Here is a 22,671-nt window from a genome sequence, read left to right as displayed (position 1 = left end):
TATGATACAGAATATCCACAGCACAGTTTACTTGTAACTGATTTCGCAGATAATTTTGTTTCATACTAAAAATTTATTTTTCATCCATTTTGTTCGGTTAGCTCTGCTGGTAGACGTCGTTGTACAGAAAGAATGTTGTGACAGTTGGTCGTGTGGTATTTGTCCCGCCCCTCCTCCACTGTGATTGGACGGCTGTGTAAAAAGTGACAGTGATGAGCGCAGCGTTTTACCCAAAGTTGAACATTTTTCAACTCTCGGCGACCAGTAAAAAACGCCGGGCGCTCAGCTCTTGAGCGTTAAATACTCGCTCAGCGCCTCGTTACGCTCATGGCGTTTAAAAAACGCGGCGCTCCCATTGAAAACAATTGGAATTTTACGCCAGCTGCGTGAAAAAACGCTTTGGTGGACACACGGCCTAAAGGTATCGACTCATTTTTCCATTTCATAACTCCTGACACAAATTAAGACATAAGTGTCACTATAAGTTTCTCAGAATACAATAGTGGTCAAATACTGAATCTTGAGTCTTATATCTTTTTAATGATGTATAGTTTGTCAAGGTATAACATTAAATCTGATAGTAAATTTGAACTAAATAAAAAAAAAAACGCTTCAGTGCGCCGACGCTCTGGAAACGGTTAACAGATTAAAAATGAAGGCTTCTTTTTTCACAGAACCTCCATTTTTAGTTCCCCATACACCCTTTTAGTAAACAGTTCTTAAATAGAACCATTTCTGTCTGTGTGATGAACATTTTAATAAATCTAAAGAACCCTTTTCCACTATGAAAAACCTTTTATGCAATGTAAAAGATTACATGGTCTTCATGGAACCATCAATGCAAATAAACAACTTAGAGCTAAAAACATATGGCCTCTTTAACAATAATTTAAAGAGGTTTTCCTGCTTGAATGTTGATTATTTTCCTCATATTCTCCATTGTTGCGGCTCCTCTCTTCCCAGTCTGTCAGTAACGCTCTGTTTACTTCCTGTCTCTATGAAGCCCCTCCTCCTGAAAAGCACACTGTGCTCTGATTGGTCGGCTGGAGCAGTGTGTTGTGATTGGTCGAGCGCTTTGAGTGTGTTTGGGAAATGTCCCGCCCCTTACCATAACTAACTACACTGAATTATTGAACATTTGCACTGTGGCTAAATTAGTCTCTGTCTCAATGGTTTGTCGTCAATTCTGTAAAGGAAAGGCGCTTCTATCATTAAGAATGTTTTGTGGCTTACTTGAGTAAGTGTTCAGGTCATATTGGGACAGTTGTTCCGTCATGTCCCCCTTCATGTTTCTGGGTTTCATGTCTTTCTCTATGATCTTGCCCGTGGCTTCAGTGGTGCTGGTGTCGTCGCTCTGCTCCACGCCGTACACAGCCGAGCTCAGGCCGGGGGCCGATTCTTCTGGACCTCTGAAGTGAATTAAGAGACACTCATAGTGTGAATATCATCAGTGTTGGGGCTAACGCTATACAAGTGCGTTACATTATCCGATTACTTTCTTTTAATGTAACAAGTAACACATCACCAATAACATGAATTACGTAAGCAAATTTCTTTATGTAACGAATTATGTAAGATTACTTTTATGTAACAAGTAAATGATTATGTCATTCATGTGACATAAAAAAGTAATCTTATGTAATTCATGTTACTTGTTACATAATGAAATCTGCTTGCGTAAATCATGTTACTAATGTAACACATTACAAGTAACATGAATTACGTAAACAGATTACTTCTCGGATGTAACGAGTAAATAACGCTTTACAATTTACGTGAATTATATAATTAGATTACTGTTTTCATGTAACGAGTAAAGTAATGCATTACTTTAAATTTACACATTACTATTTGATTTATTTACTGTATAATCTGAGAATAGTGTTCTTTGAATTGGTTTATTTAAAAGTACATATTTCAATCTTTCTATAAACATATACTATGTCAGTGAGGCAAATTTGCATTTTGGTTTAATTAAGTCTCTTCTCGTCGACTAATAAATCAAAATTAACGTAAGAGTTACCTTTTATGGAAAGTAATGCAAGTAACGTAATGCAATTTTTTTTAGGGAGTAACGCAGTATTGTAATGCATTACTTAAATAAATGCAACCCTGGAGTGAAAATCAAGCGTTTAATGTTGTTTAAGTGTCTATGTGGTGTTTTTAATATGCCTTAAGACAAACCATGTGTAAATTCATAAGTCGACAGCATTGCGGAGTATTTTCTCCTTAAAACTGCAGTGAACCAAAAACAGTCTCAAAAACACGGTTTGAAATCGCTGGTGTTTCTGACGTCACAAACTACCTTGTAACCAATCAGATCAACGTGTGATCGTCAACGAGTGGAACTCTGAGTGAGTGAGTGGAGGCGGGGCTCATTTGCATATTAATAGAACCACGCATACTAAATGAGGCGAGGGTGTCGAGTTACATTCAAGATATTTTAAGGCATTTATTCAAGGAAAAAACATGAAATGTCATTTTGGTGATCAAAGATGAGTTTTAAGGGATACAATTATTGACTTAGGGGGACCCTAAAGGACACATTCCCCAACGCAACATAAGTTATATCTCACAAAGCACGTGTTCTAAAGAAACATACCGTTTGCTGTTGCAAGCAACACCGTTCTGCCAGCTCTCGCTTCTACCGGAGGAACCGGCACCGGACTGTGTGTCTGTTGAGCGGGTCATCTTATGGTTTTCCATAACACACACTTCACTCTTCCGGTTCTGTCTCTCGACGACTGGCCTCTGGCTGGAAAAGCTCCGTTTGGAGAGTTCTCTCTTCTCAGAACCGGGTTCCCCGTGACCCGCGTCAGCTAGCGAGTCGCCATGTGGGCCACGTTTCTCCCTCCAGTCGCTGAAATCACTGTTCTCAGAGCCGGTTTCCCAATCCTCGGCTTGACTCTGACCCGTGATCTCTTGCGGGCGTCCTCCAGAATAGTGATTCGGCCAGTGCTCTTCCTTGGGTCGACCCGGCCACTGATTAGCAAAGTCTCCGTTTACATATTCTTCTCCGTTCCATTGCCCCCCTCCTTCACGTTCTTGGCGTAGTCGGCGGAACCGTGGCGGTTTATCTTGGCGAGGAGGACGCCGGCGTCTCATTGGCCGGTTATCGGGGTTATCGTTATCAATATAATAGCCTCCCTCTCTATCCTCGACGCCATTCTCTACAAAAGAACTGGCGAATTTAGGCGCGTATTTTAGAGGGTCGCGTTCTGATGAACGTTTGGAATAGGAGTCCATGGCAAAGTTGTATCCGTTCTCCTGCGCGGATCCGCTTCCAAACTGAGTTCCTCTTCCTCTCCATGTTGAAATATCCCTCGAGGCAAACCCGCGGTTGTATCCCGCGTTGAGTCGGGGCGGTAACGACCTTCCAAACACTCTTGTTGATTTCACCTTGTCACTGTTTCCGCTTTGCTCGTCGGTGTACACCTTGTTGGATCTCCACGACTCCCGATCGGCTCTTTTAACCTCTCCGGATGGCGCGTACGAAGCCTCTCCGTTCTCTGCGACCTTTTGCCGTGGACGTTTGGGAAGCTCTTCGTACTCCGAGGCTTCGCTGTGCGTCTCGCTAACGTTGCGTCGACGGGGTTTTCCTCGTTGAAGATCTTCGCTTCTAAAATCTCGAGAGCCACGCCCACGTGCTGGTCTCTGCGCTCCTGTCGTATTATTATAGCCTCCTCGGTTTGCGTCGCCTCGTCCGCCACGAGCGCCACCACGAGAGCTAAACTCTCGAAACCCGCGGCTACGTCCACGACCAGTTCCTCTCGCCCCGGCGAACGCCTGCTCTTCATCGATAAAGATCCAGTTGTTGCGGCGTGGAGCATCTCTGCTATCAGAAGAGTCCAGGGACTGGGGCTTGACGGTATCCCAGCAGCTCTCCTTGTGCAAATCTTCATGCAGATTGCTCGTTTTCTCTATCTTCGGAGGTTCAGCTAGTTTCTCCTCTGGAGAAGATGAGGGAGGTGGAGCGGAGTGCCTGTTAGACACAAGCGGGGCGTCTTTTTTCAGGTCGTACACATTAGTGACCACTTCCTTCTCTAGTCTATACGGGACCGGCTTCTCCTCAGGCTCAGCTTTGGGTTTCTCGTTCTCCTTGTCCTCAACCTTTATTTGTTAACAAACAAGCATTCATTACTTCAGTGAGCTCATTGTTTCTGCATTAAATTACATTGTTTTAAGTAATACATTTTGATTTAGTACATATGTTAACATTTCTGAAATGCACGATTTAGACAGTTACCTCTGATAATAGGTAGCACTATTTTACAGTGTCCTTGTTACATATGTTACATGTACTTACCATAGTAATAACAGTAAATTATGCATAATCACATAGAACTAACCCTCAGCCAAACCTTAATCCTACCCTAACCCTAGAGTAAGTACATGTAGTTGCTTTTTTAATATTGCTCAGTACTTAAATATACAATTACACTATAACAATTAGGGATGTGCAACGATTAATCGCATCCAAAATAAAAGTTTGTGTTTATATAATATGTGTGTGTGTACTGAGTATAATTATTTTGTATATATAAATACACACACATGCATGTATATATTTAAGAAATATTTGCATGTATATACACTAATATATATATATACATATATATATATATATATATATATATATATATATATATATAACACATTTTTCTTAAATATACATGCATGTGTGTGTATTTATATATACAAAATAATTATACTCAGTACACACACACATATCTGCATTTTCAGTAAAGCTGCTTTGAAACGATGTGCATTGTGAAAAGCGCTATACAAATAAATGTGAATTGAACCGAACCTTCAACGGCTTCAGCACAGGTTTCTTGATTGGCCCGGTCCTCCTAAGCGTTCTCCCGCTGGACTCCGACGGCTGGCTAATGCTAATGCTACTGCTGCTGCTGGAACCGTGATCGGACCACTGGGCCTGACAGCCGCCATCTTTCCTCACACTAGCGTCTTTTCTCCAGAAATCAGAGTCGTAGCTCTTCTCCTTGGTGTCGAAGGCCTCGTCGCGGGATTCTGTGGGATCTTTCGGGTGTCTAACGGAAGACACGTCTCTGTGTTCGGGATCTCCAGGATGGGTTCTGCTAAGAATTAAAGGCCCTTCATGGGTTCCAGCTTGATTGTTCAGTTCCTCCGCTGGACTTTCCGTGCGATCGTGACCTCGGTCTTCATAGGAGTCGTGCCGGGAGCAGGACCGGTCGTCCCGTTCGTCGTTCTCATGCTGTCTCTGGTACGGTGGCGTGAAACTGCGCGCTGACGAGTAGCTGTCTTGGTTCCAGCCTTGGTAGGGCTCAGTGGATGGTGCCCTCCTCTCCTGATGCATGCTGGGATGGCAGCCTTCGTCAGAGGTGGAGCCGGGGCTGTACAGGTGATCCTGCTGAATGACGGGTTTCACCAGACCTGTCAAATAAAACAAGTTAAATATCATTTTCACAATATAAGGAGCATGTTCTGAAGAAAAGAAGGCATGTTATAAAACGGATAGTTCCGGTTCTTGATTCTGATTGGTTGAGCTGCGTTCGAAGCCGTTGTAAATTACACAAACACACACACCTGTGACCACATTACATCAGTGTTACTGCGCAACCGCCGTGATGCTTTTGTTGCTTGGCAACCTCTTTGGAACTACATTGCTTGGCGGAGGAATACATGCGTTATAACATTATAATTTTTGTTGCTGGTGTTTATTTTATGAATAAAATAAATATTACAATGAATATTTATATGGAATAACCGTTTAATATTTGAAGCCGTGTTTTTACTCCGCGTCGTGCCCAACAACGCCCCTTAGCGGTTCTACATTCACTGTAAATCACGGTTTCGCGGGGCTAATTGCTTATTTGCCCACACAGAACTCAATACCAGGGCGCTATGCAGATCCAGCTTATTATATTTAGTGCCATGTCAGCATCCAAGGCTATATTCATGGCAAAAATTTTAAATGACAAAAATACAAATATTATATAAATACAATAAAAACCAAACAAACAAAAACAGCACGTGATATTTGGGTACTATGCATTTGCAAAGTTGTTTTTAGGAGAGTTGTTATGCGGTTGCAAGTGTGATCTAGGAAGTTGCTTCGAGATTACTTACAGCAAGGTTTGAGAGTTGATGAAATAATAACGGTAACACTATACAATAAGGTTCATTAGTTAACATGAAGTGCACTTAAACAGCATTTATTAATCTATGTTCATGTTAATTTCAACATTTACTAATACTTAATTCAAATCTTGTTAACATTAGTTAGTGCCCTGTGAACTAACATGAACCGCTTTATTTTTATCATTCAACTTTAACAAAAATGAACAAATACAGTAACAAATGTATTGCTCATGGTTTGTTAATACATTAACTAATGTTAAATAATGAACCTTATTGTAAATTGTTAAGGCCATTGCACACTGAGTCCGAAATTCGCATCCGAAATTTTCGCACGTTAAAAAAAACAACTTCCTCACGATATTTCAATCACGCTTGCACACTGAATACGAAACTTTCGTCCGTCATAAAAAAAATCAGATCGGGTTCGATTTTCTGTGTTTTTCGCATCCATAGGAAGCAGTTTGAATGGTGTTTTGAGAATTCAGAGCCACCGAATCACGAATACGAAAAAACGCATACGAAAATTTCGGACTCGGTGTGCAATGGCCTTTACCATAATAATTAAATCATAAAGTGGTCAAACTAAAATAAATAAACAGGGATGCAAAATTAATCAAAATAAGTTTGAGATTGTGATATGGCTTAGTAAAATGATCAAATCGTAAAAGATTGCAATTTATTTCAGAGTCAAACTCTTCTTTTGTGGAGAAGAGCAGCTTATAAACCTTTTGTCAACTAAACAGTCTAAAAGGTCACCTTATAGTTTTCCACCAAAATAAAAGTATGGGCTTTATTATTTAAAAGTGAGATATAATTGTATCTTGTAGTGTACGGTTATCATCATCATATTAATTTTATTTAAAATTACAAATGTATTATAACAATAGTAAATCTTTATAATTAGAGTTAAAAGAAGGATATTCTTATTGCTTACATATTTAAGCAGCAGCATAAGAGACATTTTGTATGAGACAAAATGATTGTAATCGCAGTTCAAATCGCAACACATGACAAAATGATTACATGAAAATTTGATTACTTTGTCATATCTTGCATCCTTATACTATAACCAAATAATTTGAAAATGATCAAAAAGACTTCATATATTTATAGTTTACCTGTATGTCATGTGAGCATTAACTAACATCAGAGAGTGGCGAACATGCAAATGCGTTTGTAAATTATTGAAATAAACAAAATACAGGGTTTTTATTGTTAGACTAAAACCACAAAAAAAACTTCAACTTCAACTAATTGTCAAGGCAACATTTCTGATTTTCATATAACTAAAATAATAACTTAAACAATAAATAAAAATGTACAAAATTACAGACTCTATATTAATATCTCAATGATCCAAAAAAAATCACACCGGGTTAACTCAAATTAATATTTTATGTCAACGGGTAAAAGTTTTGCGAATCCCGTATGTGTGCACTTGTTAAGAGTCTGAAGATTGATGCTCGTTAGGTTTGATCGTATCACTGAGTAACATGCAATCACAAACACAGAGGCTGTTTACCCGAGGAGTGAACGCCAGGAGCGTAGAAGTCCACCGGGGAGCATCCCTGGGTCATGCGCGGGTCCATGTAGGGAGGCATCATCATCCAGCGCGGGTCGAAGCCCAGCACATGAGGCGGGTAAAAGCCTCTCTGTGTGTGTGTGTGAGCCGAGCTCGGCTGCGTGGCGTGACCCGACTGCTGCCACGGGGTCATCTTATACACCGGATCCTGGATGGATTGATTTATTGATTTATTTAATGCCATGTCAGCATCTAAGGCCATTTTCATGGCAAAAATGCAATTACAAACTAGAAATATCATAAATAAAATAACACCAAGCAAACAAACCAGTCGTATTATATTTTTCTTTTCTTTTTTTAATTAACATGATTAAAAAATCCAAAACCTTTTCAGGCATAATCTTACTAAATAAGTCCTTAAGTGAAATAACTTCATAGAAGAGCATTCTACTTGTATTAAACCCAGGACAGTCCAATAAAATATGTTTAACAGAGAGAAAAATCTTACTAAACATGCGTAGAGTTGCTTTCATGAACCCTGAGATGCTTACAGTGGGTGTGTTAATAACCATTAAAGGATCAATTCTCTTCAGAATTAAAATTCTGATAATTTACTCTCCTCCACGTCATCCTAGATGTTCTTGTCTTTCTTTCTGCAGTGGGAAAGAAATGAAGGTTTTTGAGGAAAACACTCAAGGATTTTCTCCATATAGTGACTTCAATGGAGTCCAAATGTGAGTTTCAGTGCAGCTTCAAAGTCTCGACACGATCCAGCCGAGGAATAAGAGTCTGATCTAGACAAACCAGCGCACATTTATAACTAAATAAACATTTATATACTTTAACCACTAATGCTGGTCTTGCACGAGCTGTGATGCGACACACATTACGTAATCAGGGTGAAAGGTCAAGCTTGACGTAGGCGTAAGAACAGATCCAGTGTTTACAAGTTTGGAGTAGGAGGACCATTCAAAGTGATTATATGTTGAATGACACATATTTATATGTATTGGTGTCAGTTTATTGTTTAAAATGGTCCTTTCGTGTGTGTGTGTGTGTGTGTGTGTGTGTGTGCATATCCTGGATGTTTAACTATGTCACGCTTGACCTTTCAACATGATTACGTAATGTGTGTCGCATCACAGCTCGTGCAAGACCAGCATTAGTGGTTAAAGTATATAAATGTTTATTTAGTTATAAATGTGCGCTGGTTTGTCTAGATCAGACTCTTATTCCTCGGCTGGATCGTGTCGAGACTTTGAAGCTGCACTGAAACTCACATTTGGACCTTCGACCCGTTGGACTCCATTGAAGTCACTATATGGAGAAAATCCTGGAGTGTTTTCCTCAAAAACCTTCATTTCTTTTCCACTGAAGAAAGAAAGACAAGAACATATAGGATGACGTGCGGGAGAGTGAAATATCAGGAAATTTGAATCCTGAAGTGAGCTACTCCTTTAACTCTTACTTTACACACAGGATTATGTTTAAAGCTCACCTGGTGCTGCTTCTGGAAGCGGGGCGGAACGGGTTTCTGGTGCCGGCCGTAATCTGGGAGAGGAGAAGTGGACTCAGGAACATCGTCTTCGTTGTGGTAATTACAACCTTCATCTTTGTAATCCTGACTGGAGGACTCGGCTGGTGTATCCAACACTTCTGTATTCAATGAGATGAAGTGTTTAAAGCATAAAACACTCTTAACAATGCAAAAAAATGCTTTTCTTAGTATTTTTGTCATGTTTCCAGTCCAAATATCTGAAAATTCTTAAGTCAAGATGCATTTACTAAAGTAGTAAAATGTCATAGGATATTACGTCTTGTTTTCTGGGGAAATAAATAAAAATTAAAGTGAGTTTTTGCTTAAAACAAGCAAAATTATCTGCCAATGCGGTAAGAAAAATAATCCTGTTTATGTTTGAATTAAGATAACTTTTCTTACCCCATTGGCAGATCATTTTGATTTTCTTTAAGCAACAAATCACTTAAAGGGACAATGTGTCGTTTTTTAGGTATTTTATTATCTAAAATCAATATTTTTATTCATAAATATGGCATCAATGGTGTACAAATACCTGAAATATCTGACTTATCCTCGTAAACGAAGAATTTATTATCTTTGTATACATGTGACGGGTAGGTCCAAGGAGGCTTCCATGTCGGTCCACCATCTTGAAAAACTATAATAGCAGAGAGGGTCAAAAAGTACAAGGCTAACGCGTTTCCACAACACGTTTTCGTTCCGAGCCAGCGTCACGTGACTGAACGCAGCCGAAACGGAGGAGCCGAGCAGTGAGAGGCGCTTCACGGCACCGGCAAGTTTAAAAGGCTGCATTGCACTGTTATTTTTAATGGCGGACCAGACTTATGCCGAGCCACAGGAGAAGAAATTTTTGTCGCCAAAAAAGTCTAAAATTGAACGTAAAAGGAAACGTGATCGGAGATTACAAAAACAGTCAATGTCGGGATTGCTTTTTCCAGGTGGAAAGAACTAATGCAGGAGAAAGATTTCAAAAGAGACGCTGTCGCCTGCTTTTCTCCTCGACAGGTAAGTCAATGTTACAGTCTTAATGACATGCTTTTTTTCATTGCTTGGTTGTGTACATTATTATATAGACAGTAGAACATTTATAGTTAAAAGTTAAACTGGCTCATTGATGAATAGCAGCTATTGAGTAAAGTAGAGAAGGCGCTAAAAACAAGGTTTGTAAGTTTACTTTTTGTAACCTGTTCACCGAAGGAAAACTCGACGAAGTGCTATTAGAAGACACCCTGTCATAGCTTTTTGGTACATAACAGCTACCGTAGATGCAACACGCATTTGAAAAAGCGAGGCGCTGGAGAGCACAATTCGTTTGAATGCAAAATACAATTTCACCGCTAGATTGGAGAAATTCCTACACAATGTCCCTTTAATTTTGTTTTATTTCCCCAGAGAACAAGACATAATATCTTATAGCATTTTACTACTTTAGTAAATGCATCTTTATTTAAACAAGACAAAAAAACTAAGCAAGAAAACATTTTTGCAGTGAAAATAGTTAACATGGGTTCCTTGATGCAGACGCCTGTTGCATAGCTGTCATTTATAAGACACTTAATATTCAGTAAAACTATTGATTTGACTGTTCTCATCCTATAATATCACTGCAAAGCTTAAACTCAATTAAGCTAACTACCAAAAGGTAAGAATGAATTGTGTTTTATGTCACCATTTGACATTTTTCCCCTATAGACGCCAAAACGACAATGCGTCGTGTTTCCGCTAGTGTCCAAAAGCACGTTAAATATGAGGCACGTGATTGGCTGCCGGTTTAGCACCACATCGTCTCACACTGTATTAAACTAGCGTACCTTTAGTGGCGTACTGCCAGCCCTCCTGGTGGGGTTTGGATGACCTCCGACCCGGCGACTGCGTTAGCATCTCTTTGCTCTCTGCTTCCCTCAGCGTTTCTGCAGGGCGTGAGGGTTTCTCAGTTTTGCCGAATTTCTCATCCAGTTTTTTGAGTTTCTCGGCACAGGCTGCCAGTCTCTCCTCACGCGCTCTCCTCTCCTCTTCTTCCCGGCGTCTGCGCGCTCGTTCCACGGCGGAGAGATCGGCGGAGACGAACTTCCCTCGAGGAGCCGGTCTCTGCGGTTCCTCCTGCTCCTCCGCAGACTCGCCGTTCACACAGTTCTTAATATGCTTTAACACAAACCGTATGTAAATTCATAAGTCGACAGCATTGCTGAGTATTTTCTCCTTAAAGGGTCACTCCACCTCTGGAAAGATGAATGTGTATTTAAAATGGGTAATATGTAGAAGAAATGTGAAATTATTTTTGAATTTGGAGCTTTCTAGACTGAGAAAAGACTTATGTGGCTTATGTGGATGAAAGACAACAACTCCCAGAATGCACTTTCTTCGCTGCCCTAGGAGGCCACGCCTACCGGTAACAGAGCGCAGTAGTTAAACAACAAGTCAAGGCTACTAGTGAGTCTGCCGGAAAACGTGTTTCGAGATCGCCCAAAATGTCCGGGATTCGGCTTTTGCGTTCTACAGTCGCCATTCATCACGTTTACTGTGGCGAGCAGGACGAGTGAAGGCCGTGTGGAGAACGACGCGAGGCCGGTGGCGTGATTTATGATGAGCGACACCTGTGAGTCGCACCGGTCTCGTATCTCTCACGGAGGAGCGGGAATTTTCTTAGCAATGTTAAAACGCACATCAACCGATCACTTGTTTAGCGTTCATGTAAACACTACATTCAGATTCACCAATCAGAATGAATTCAGTTAGATTGAAACAAAACCTGTGCATGTAAACAATGGAATGGCGACCGCAGAAAGCAAAAGCTGAATCCCGGACATTGACGGTCGGAAATGTCTGGGAAAAAGAGGACGGTAACCCCTAAAGTTACTACTCCGCTTCCTCCACAGAACAAGAGCCTGCTAGCTTACCTTCCAAAAAAGATGGCTGACACTATGTGTAATCCCAATCCTCCATAATGCATCCGTCTGCGTATTCAGTGCCTTCGTCCATATTTTCAAAAAGTTTCTGCCGGTGAAATCAAACGCACTGGCACTGATCTGTGATTGGTCTGTTAGCGCATTAGGTCCAGCCCCCTATGGGCGGGTTTGAAAGGGTGAGATCTAGTGCTTGTAGTCTTTACAGAAATCCCCCTGTCTTACACTTCCTCCTACAATGACGTAAAATGACGATTTTTGCGTCATTGTAGGAGGAAGTGAAAAGGGTAAATAGAGGATTTCTCTCGTCTCAGTAGTATAACTGTGTTTCTAACCATGGAAAGCTTAATGCAAATGGGTGGAGTGACCCTTTAAAACTGCAGTGAACCAAAGACAGTCTCAAAAACACGCTTTGAAATCGCTGGTGTTTCTGACGTCACAAACTACCTTGTAACCAATCAGATCAACGTGTGATCGTCAACGAGTGGATCTCTGAGTGAGTGAGTGAGTGGAGGTGGGGCTCATTTGCATATTCATAGATCCACGTATACTAAATGAGGCAAGGGTGTCGAGTTACATTCAAAATATTTTAAGGCATTTTTAAGGAAAAAACATTTAAATGGTGATCAAAGATGAGTTTTAAGGGATAAAATTATTGACTACGGGGGGATTTAAAGGACAGGACGAGCGCTGAAATTAAGAGTTTCAGAGTGATGCGTGGCTCTGTTCATGTACACGGCAGCAGATCGTGATCCGCCGGTGTTTTCAGCGTCTCGGCTCACAGTTGCCGAACTAAACCGTCACTAAGATGCATTCGAGAAGGAAACGTGTGCCAACTATCTTCACAGACTTGTAATTAGAGATCATCAACAAAAGAGAAGATTTAAGGTTCTCTGCGGTTTTACGTCAAAAATGTTTGATGGTTTTATGTTTGAAAAAATGAATTAAGACAATACTAAAAATACTAGATTGTAATTTTACAACTATACGTTTTAACTTTTTAGCTAAATAATAATACTAATTACTACAATTATTATACATCAATATTGATATATAAAAAGTGTACAGCCCTACAAACAAGCACAGCAAACCTGTTTTTTATTCTAAATCAAAAATGCACATATCACTCATGAGAGATAATTTACATATAGGCCTGGTTTCACAGAGAGGGTTCAGATTAAGCTTTCATAAATGTGTCTTGGAAAAAAACAGTACTGGTGTGCATCTTGAGACAAAAACAATGGCAGTGACATATTTTAAGATATGTCAGTGCAAGTTGCTTTCAGATAATGTATTTTAGTCTGGGACTAGACTTGTGGTGATAAGACTTGTGTCCCGGACTAGACCGGGGATAAAGTCTTAAAGGTATAGTAGCAGGGTCAATTGTAAAGGACAGTAGGGATGGGCATTTTTCAAAAATATTGTATTAGAATATTCGGGCTCATATAAATCGAATGTCCGAAATATTAATTTATTTAAATGACGTTAAGACGTTATTTTTTGTAAAGTTTTTGTCACCATTTCTGAACAAGCTTACGATTAGGCAATATACACAACAAGCTTAGTATATATATATATCTTGAAGTTTTCTTCTAGTTGAAAACATTAAACAATATGTGTAAACAAAAAGATATAAAGAACAAAAGCATTTAAGCTCAAGCAACGTGAACGCAAAAAAACACTAATAAAGCAAACTGCGCAGTTATCGTACAGAATTAATTTGATTTAAAGTAATTCCATTTTGTAATATTTTCATCTAACGCAAGTAATTCCAAACTTCGCGATGACATTATGTGATCAAATACAATTAATTTGTTAAACACCCTCCACAGCGCCACCCAGTGCATTTAATTATAACTGCGAGTTAGTGCTTAGGATTTATTATTTACGCCCAACAAAGCAACGTAGTAAAATTCAAACAGTATTTTTTTTTTTTAGTAATAATTACAGATCGAATATTTGTGTACATCACTAAAGGACAGAGAGAAAATGTTCATCATAAAAACGAAATTACAGTTGGAAGAAACCTTGACTATGAGAGATGTGTAAACCTGTACAGGCGTGAGTGTTACCTGAGCCTCTGCAGAGGAGAGTCTCCCGTTGGTCTTTCTGGAGGATAACGTCTCCGGCTGGCGCGAGTACGAGTCCTCCTCAGTGTCGTGCGGGAACGCCACGTCACCAGAGCTCTGAGAGGAGTGAGGATCATGATGGTGGTCCCAGTCATCCCTGCAACACACAAGAGCCAGAACCGGCTTCAATCCCAGCAACAACAGCCGCTGGTCCACTAACACCGGCTACGTTTACATGCAAATAATCCGTTAGGAATGCGACTGACGGCTCAATCAGACTGAAAAGCCTTCATGTAAACGCCTTAATCGATCCGATTGAGCTCGATACGAATGACATTGTTCACTGATGTTTATTTGCTGCTGTAACTAGTAATAAAGAGGAAGAGATGATCGGTTCTACAGCGATCTGTCATTAAACACACACACACATTTATTGACTGAATTTCATTTTAAAACTGAATCATTTTAAAGACATAACCATTATAAACATCAACCGAAAACAGAACTTAGTTAAATAAAAAAATGAAGATCCATTAAAATCGAGAAACGGATAAACTACAACAGGGAAACATGTCAGCTGGGTTGACAATATCAGTCAATGAATCTGGTCAACGATTTCTGCACTCGATATCAAAGATGTTTTTGGTGCATCACTAATTAAACAAACGAAAACTCACCAGATCTTGTTCTTCACACATGGGGAGCGATCTTCCTCATCATCACTGAATTTGAGCTTCTCGCTATAATCCACTTCTTCATGGAGACCTGAAGACACACACCAGTCAAAGTGAGCAGGGCTCAGAACCGGTCAAAGGTTTGATACTGATACCGGGACTTCAATACCGGCTCCTAAACGATACTTTCTTCAATACCAATTTTATGAACATATAATGTACTAAACAAGAAAGCTAAACTGTGAATGCAGACAAATAAGGATTAGCACACTTTACAAGATACATAGTTTAATGCGAGTTAATCCCGTTTTAACTTCTAGATTTCCATTGTTTTATTTTTTCTTAATTACATTTTATTAATCAAATAGCATGTGTAATTAATTGAAATAATGAAACGTATTCAATTTAACAGCAATTTATTAACCGATTAACAAAAATTACATTCTTAATGTGTTTTTTTCCCCCATTTTATTTTTACCCAGTTCTGTGCTTACCGTTTTATTTAGTCTATATTCCATTTTAATGGTTTAATCAAAAACGTATCTAATTAATTGAATTCATAAAAACAGCTTAATTTATTAATTTGTATTCAATAATAGGCCCTATGTTTGTCGTTTATTCTGTGTTGTGTATTTTAATTTTTCTGGTAATCAAATGAAGGCATAAAACATTAATTTATCTTTTATTCAAATGAAAATTAAACAAGCAGTTAGTTCCTCCTGTGATGTGATGATAGTTTCTCTCAAATGAAATGTTGTCAAAGTGAGAATAGCTTGTGTATCAACACCGAACTCGATACCCAGCCGCAACAACGAGCGCATTGGTGGAAACACATGTTCTGCTTCAGCTAAAGAGAGCTAGCGATCGCTCACCCGCCCAGCCGTCTTCACAGTCGTTGTCCAGTTCATCGAGGTCCTTCAGGTCATCCGGGTTGATAATGGCAGGACGGGGCGCTCGATCTCCCGGGCGTCGGATCGGGCGGGTCGAAGGGCGCGGGGGGTTTCGTGGGAATCGGGTTTCTCTCCTTAAATCACCACTGCGAGAAAACAAAAGCAGGAATTTATACAGTAGGGATGTGACGATGAGGATATTATCCCACCGGTTAATCGAAGTGTGAGAACGCCGGTAATACAGGTATCACCTTTTAAATCGCTAATTTGAAAGCGAAACTAAAGTGCGCAATTTTGCACAGGCATTCATAATGGAGCGGAGCAGAGCGGTTTTTCATTGGGAATGAACTGAAAACGCTCTCTATTCCTTGAGGACACGCACCGTTATGAATGGACGTGCGCATTTTAGTTTCGCTTTCAAATTAGTGCCAATTTGGGGGCGGATTGCCTGAATGGTGAGTTCATTACTATTATTCTTAATGAAAAACAAAAAAACAATTGCATAGTTCGCTTAAACTTTGACTCCTGTTGCTGATCTGTGCTGCGACTCTCTTTCGGCTCACGATTTACGTTCAGTTTTTAATTGTAGTGTCTGTTCTCTAACTGAACTAAATTATTTGATTATTTAATCGGTGGTGCCGCGGTGGGAAAGTGATGTAACCAGTGTTGCTTCTGAACACTGCTAACACAGTCAAAACAGACTAGCGTAGCAAGCCTAATATACAGCAAGCTTTCCTCAACTGTACATGATTATTGATTAGCACAAGGCTTACTTGACAGGTTCAGGTGCTGGTCTGAAGATCAACCGGGAATCAAAGCGCACGGGAGCCACCACTGCGGTCGGGCCGTGATCCGAGGAGCCCGGGGCGTCACGGGTCTCTTTAGGGCACATCTGGTGAACAAACAGCAAACATTTCACAAAGAAACCAACACACGCATTCAGAATCTAGTCGGAAATTATTTTTGCATTACGGTCGATAATACGCTGGCTAAATACATAACATATCAGTGTGCTTAATACTAGAGATACTGCGGCTAAACAATCTTACTGAAAGCTCATTTTTTGAACACAACTTGTTTAGATTTATGGCTTTGATTTTCTCACAGTTTTAGAGTAAAACATGTTTTTGAAAATATATAGTTCAAATAAAAATGTAAATAGTATTTTTGCACATTTTTCATTAAAAAAAGTTACAGAAATGTACATTTATTGTTAAAGTTTACTTTTTTTCACTTCAGCAATAATCTCCCAAGTGTCGTCTGTGAAAAGAGATTAAACTTCAGTCTGTCGCTCTAGAGCGTTCAAGATTAAATTGGAAATTTAATTTTCAGGTCTTTGCTCAAAGTAAATAAATGGATTATAAATACAGCGTAAATATAATTTAGTACCATAAAATAATATTATCGAACTAAAATATATTACATATATTACATTTTCATTGAAAAAAATAAATAAATTCCAGTCATTTTTGACCAACACGTGTAGAGCACTAATCAGCCGATAGCGAAAATAATAGCTTTAATCGGCCGATGCCGATTATTGGCCGATAGATCAGTGCATCTCTACTTAACACCGCGGTTCTCCTTACATCGACATGTTTCTATTGTGGCCCTGAACGGACAAACACGTTTGTCACACACTTGTATCTTAGTGTAAAGAAGCTGCTAAAGTCAGCGAATAAAACACTGACACAATGATGAACAAGTAACAATAATATTCGCAATAACATATCTTTTTACTGAATAATTAAGTAAACAAAATTCTTAATTTATCTTTGTAAAGAAACCTCATTGTTTAACTGGCTACTCTCTTCTGTCTCAGACGACGACATCACTTCCTGTCGGCCACCGTAACTTCTGTTGGGTGCAATTCACAACCTCACCACTAGAGGCTGCTAAATATTACACACTGCACCTTTAAAGCATGTGAAAGGCTCTCTATCATGATCAGGTGTGTGTAGACTCACGAAGGCAGGCAGCATGTCGTGGTATGTGGTGGTGGTGTGGTGCTGGTACTGCAGGGCTGACGGGGCGGGTCTGCGGCTCTGAACGGCCTGAACGGGTCTCAGCGACGGCTCCTTCACATCAGGAGACGGCGCAGCAGCAGTGGAGGAGGAAGAGGAGGGCGATGATGAAGATGATGGAGGAAGAGGAAGAGGAGGAGGAAGAGGAGTGATGGCCTCAGAGGAGCCGATGCTCCTGGTGTCCGGGTCGCAGGCAGGAGAAGCAGAACACAGAGCTGGAGGCTGAAGGTTCCTCCCACCACCCTCCCTCCAGCTCGACACGTCTGACAAACACACGAAAGAACAGCACTTTATACTAAGACATTATCAAACGATTGAGTGCAAAAAAAGAGAAAAAACAAACAAACAACCCATTACACAGAGATTGACTAGTGATGCACTGACACTAGTGTTGTCGAAAGTATCGGTACCAAGTCGATACTGAAATTGTAAAAATGTGAGGCTTTGGCGCTGTTGGGCAGAATCATAAACACCTCTTATTGGCCGCTATGTTCACGAGCTCATCGGATATGTCTGTGATTGGCTACAATGATCAGCGCTTCAAAAACATGTAAATATACATCATGAGGCTCTTCAGCGAGTGCTTACACACACACACACACACACACACACACGAGCGTTTGAAAACAGGATCGTTTCGCTGAAAGACGGACGCTTGTGCTTTCAAACGCACGCTTTCTAAAACGCTTTCAAACACTTCTGTGTGTCTCAAACGCTCCCGTGCGCTGATCATTGCAGCCAATCACAGACATTTCTGATGAGCTCAGAAAATGTCCTCTGGACAAGTAACATCCACTTTTGTTCTGACCAACTAAGGGAAAAAAGCATTGCAGTAAATCACACTGATTAAATCTAACGATTGTTTATCATATCACGTCAAACCGTGCAAATTATACTTTGTTCTCACATTGTTAATGTTAACATCAGCATTGTGTGACTACATTTAACGCCCTTTAGATATCATCCTCGTTTCCGCATGGCCCGGTTTCAGCCTCTTTTTTTCTGTAGCCACTCCGAAGTCCTTTGCATTTTACAACGGATGAATCTTGCGATTGCTAAGGCAAGCAGAGAGTTTTGAACACTGGCTGGTAATGTACTTGCTAAAATTTATTTTGGATAACTTTTAACCCAAAAACGTTGCGGACTGGAGCTTTAAATAAGCGCTTTTACATTTTGATTTAAAACCAAATCTTCCGCCATCGTCTTGTCAGTCAGCTTCTCACTCTCCTGATAAATGGAGCCTATCAGACACATTTGATAGTTAAAAGATGTTTTTCCAGCACGACCAGTGGGAAGAAGTCCTATCAACATTGAAAACGAAGCTATTTACTAATTATGGATCTGACTTGCTACACCGAGATCTGAAAACTGTTGTCTGAGCAAGTAGATAATATATCAGTTTACACTACATGAACACACAAATCATACAAACCTAAAATTTCCAAAAAACTGACAGCTCTTACACTTTATAATTTATAAATACAATTAGGGTTCGGTGTCATTTGAATTTTAACGATTTCGATTCTGCTTCTTAGATTCCTAATTTCGATTCCAATAAGGTAAATAAAAAAAAAAACTAAGATATCATTCACATTTAGTCATATTGCCAAACATTTAATTGAAGCTGAATATCAAACAAAAATACCATATAAAACATTAACTAAAATTAACTAAAATTTTAACTAGCCTAACTATTATAAATTAAAAAAGAAACAATATAACAAATAAAATAAATTAGAAATCGCAACAAATAGATACAATTGATCAAAGATACGATTGAAATAGACAGTGTTTTAAGATTTTCAGGTATTTTAAGGTACAGAAACTAATCAAATGTGAAATAAAACTTCACTTTATAAATAAAACATGCATTACAAATATAGTTATTCAGTCAAGAACAAAGTGAATTTTCTCTCTCTCTTTTGTTGTGTGATTAGTGTTATTATAGAGACGGCAGGAATATTAGTGCTGTCACTTTAAGAGCTGCACGGATCTAATATACTGATACACACGAACACAGAAACAGAGTCTCTCGCGCTTCAATGGTTTAAACTCATGTCGAAATGCTCACAAAGGAATCGATAAGAGGAACCGAAAGTATCTGATTCCAGAATTGGAATCGATTTTCGACTCCCAACACTTAATACAAATCATTATCACTGTTTTGAACATATATATGCATTTTCTGAAATGTTCTCCATGTTCTAGTGAATATGTAATGATGTAAATGCAGAGAGGACTCACTCTGTGGGCGGAGGCTTGGTCCGGGCCCATACGACGGATCGAAGACGCTTCTTTCCTTGCCAACCTTGTCCTGTTCTCCTGCTGCTTTCAGCGTCGGAAATTCCTCGTGAGAGAAGGGCTGCAGTCGGCTTGAGACCTTTAAACCTGAACACCACAGACAAATGTGAAACATCGCAACGAACCACATCTGATCACTACAAAAAAACAGAGATAGGAATAAACAGATTTTTACCATCTTGATCTACTGCCTTTCCATTGACCTGTGCCCATTGCTTTGGTCCACCTGTACTTGTGCTCTAGAGGAACAAATCACATCAAAACACTCGTCAACATGGGTGAAACTCGAATCTCTCAATGGCTACGTTTACATGCAACCAAATAATCCGTTAGTAGTCAATCTGACGGCTCAATCGGACTGAAAAGCCGTAATCAATCCGATTGAGCTCGATACGAATGAGATTATCAGATTGAAAGTGGGTTTATTCCTTTTCTAATCCGATCAAGAGAACATGTAAACACTTGATCGGATTGAAAACTGAAACTGAAAGACTGCGCATGTGCAATGACTTGGAAATAGCGTCATGACGTATGACGCGCTGAACGAGCTGTTCTTCCTGATGAATAAAGTGTCGTTTAAACGAGTGTCTCGTCCTCCTATAATCCTGCTTTCTCTGCGTGTGTGAAGTGAAAATAAATAAGCACAACGGTTCATACGCTCATCGTCTTCAAATTATGACCAGAAATGGATAAATATGAAGTCTGCTGTTTAAAACAAATAAAGAACCAATGTAGGAGAATAGTTATGTGAAAACGGCGGGAAACTGTATATTCGTGTGCGCATGTCAAATAAAATATTGAGATTTGAAGCTTGTGACATAAAACGCGCACATCAACCCGATCACATGTTTAGCGTGCATGTACACTACGTTGAGATTCATCAATCGGAATGAATAGAGACGGATTGAAACAAAGCGTGTGCATGTAAACGCAGTGAAGAGAGTGTGTACCTCCTGGCTGGTGATCGGCGTGGGTTTCTGAAGATTGGAGACAGATTTCTGTAAAGCCAGCGGTGGCTGCGACTCCGGCAGCTGTGCTGAAGATGCAACGGAACTAGAGGAGGAAAACCAGAGACGAAACCGTCAGCCAATCACACGACAGACGTTCACATACAAAAATAGAGCTGGATATTTGAGAGCAAAGTGATATTATAAGGGTGGTTAATTATGATTTAAAGCAGCACTATGCAGTTTTTTAGCTTAACTGAACAGCTTCAGAGTTATTGGAATGGTTATATGACTCTTTTTGGGTTGAATGGTGGTCGTCTCGCCCCCCTCTGGTGCCTGTGAGCTGAAAAAACGCACTTGCAACTTTGGGCCGGCGGACCGCCGTCAGGAAGTATCGTGTGATTTCAGCTCTCGCGATGTAACGAATTGCTTTACGGCACTGCACACATTACACGCATACACGCCCCCATCCAGGATCCGGCTAGCTATAAGAACAACTATCATCATGACTAAACTGGCATATAAGAAGCAGAAAGCTAGAAAAGCATTGTCGGAGGAACAGAGAAAAGGAAACGGCAGACTGACCGAGCGAGGAGTCAGACACGAGTAAACATCGGACCTGCGTTTTCAGAATGCAGAAAAAAACGAAGAAAGCGCGGTCGGAAGAGTCTAGGAAAAGGAAAGGAGAATCTGACAGTGCGAGGAACCGGACAAGAGTCCCACTCAGTCAGGCTTTCACTGTTAAAGTTGATTCCTGCGATTATCATGAGAACAGCTGTCAATATCTCACATAATTATCAGGACATAAATAAGCCTACACGTTGTAAATATTGTAAATGAGCGCAATTTGCGAACTATTATGATAAATTGCAATAATCATGTCTAACAACATCATAATAACGGACATTGTTATGAAATAATGCGACGTACATGATGTAACTTTATTGAAGTCATCTGGCATTTAGGCTCAGGTTAGCCTAACGCGGTAGGCTACTTCATTATTATAAAGTGGAGAGGCCGTGAGTGCAGATCATAGACTGTCACGCTCTGCGTGAGTTACGACAGTAACGTTAAATACAAGTACTCTACAGCGACTCTAGGGGTCGCTGTTCGACAAAAACGGAATTCCTGCATAGTGTCGCTTTAACTTTTTAAACTTTAGTTAGTGTGTAATGTTGCTGTTTGAGCATAACATTGGCAAAGTTGCGACGCTCAAAGTTCAAAGCAAAGAGAGATTTTCTTTTACAGATATAATTTAAGGACTACAACAAACGGCTGGTAGGAACTACAATGAGCTTCTTCACGGGTTAGTGACATCACTAACCCTAAGATTTACATAAACCCCGCCCCCAGGAACAAACAACAAAGGGGTGACTCCATGTTTAGTAGAGGTAATCGGAGCAGCAAACACACACACACACACACACACACACACACACACACACACACACACGCTCTTTAAGCTCCGCCCTCTGTGCCGGGAGCAGCAGCTCATTTGCATTTAAAGGGACACACAAAACAACACGTTTTTGCTCACCCTCAAAAAGGACAATTTTAACATGCTGTAAATAATGATCTGTGGAGTATTTTGAGCTAAAACTTCACATACACACTCTGGGGACATCAGAGACTTATTTCACATCTTGTGAAAAGGGGCATTATACGACCTCTTTAAGTA

At 40.0% G+C, this 22,671-nt stretch overlaps 1 protein-coding gene across 1 annotated transcript in view; it reads right to left on the bottom strand.

The window, feature by feature from the left end:
• Positions 1-22,671, bottom strand: part of LOC143749415 (protein PRRC2B-like) — a 60,244-nt gene that overhangs the window by 24,770 nt on the left and 12,803 nt on the right. The window contains exons 4-17 of the mRNA XM_077241905.1: positions 20,997-21,099; positions 20,222-20,285; positions 19,990-20,133; positions 17,689-18,008; positions 16,495-16,613; positions 15,704-15,867; positions 14,835-14,922; positions 14,161-14,314; positions 10,997-11,327; positions 9,144-9,301; positions 7,646-7,853; positions 4,811-5,415; positions 2,603-4,110; positions 1,234-1,409 (exon numbers count right to left, since the gene is read on the bottom strand). Coding sequence (XP_077098020.1) covers positions 1,234-1,409; positions 2,603-4,110; positions 4,811-5,415; positions 7,646-7,853; positions 9,144-9,301; positions 10,997-11,327; positions 14,161-14,314; positions 14,835-14,922; positions 15,704-15,867; positions 16,495-16,613; positions 17,689-18,008; positions 19,990-20,133; positions 20,222-20,285; positions 20,997-21,099 — 4,142 coding nt within the window. The remainder of the gene's footprint in view (positions 1-1,233; positions 1,410-2,602; positions 4,111-4,810; positions 5,416-7,645; positions 7,854-9,143; positions 9,302-10,996; positions 11,328-14,160; positions 14,315-14,834; positions 14,923-15,703; positions 15,868-16,494; positions 16,614-17,688; positions 18,009-19,989; positions 20,134-20,221; positions 20,286-20,996; positions 21,100-22,671) is intronic.

Source organism: Siphateles boraxobius, unplaced genomic scaffold, assembly GCF_051911475.1.
Source record: "Siphateles boraxobius isolate OS27281-9 unplaced genomic scaffold, OSU_SipBor_1 246, whole genome shotgun sequence".
NCBI lineage: Eukaryota > Metazoa > Chordata > Actinopteri > Cypriniformes > Leuciscidae > Siphateles > Siphateles boraxobius.
The sequence above is the reverse complement of the archived record's forward strand: the minus strand, read 5'-3'. Positions and strand labels throughout refer to the sequence as shown.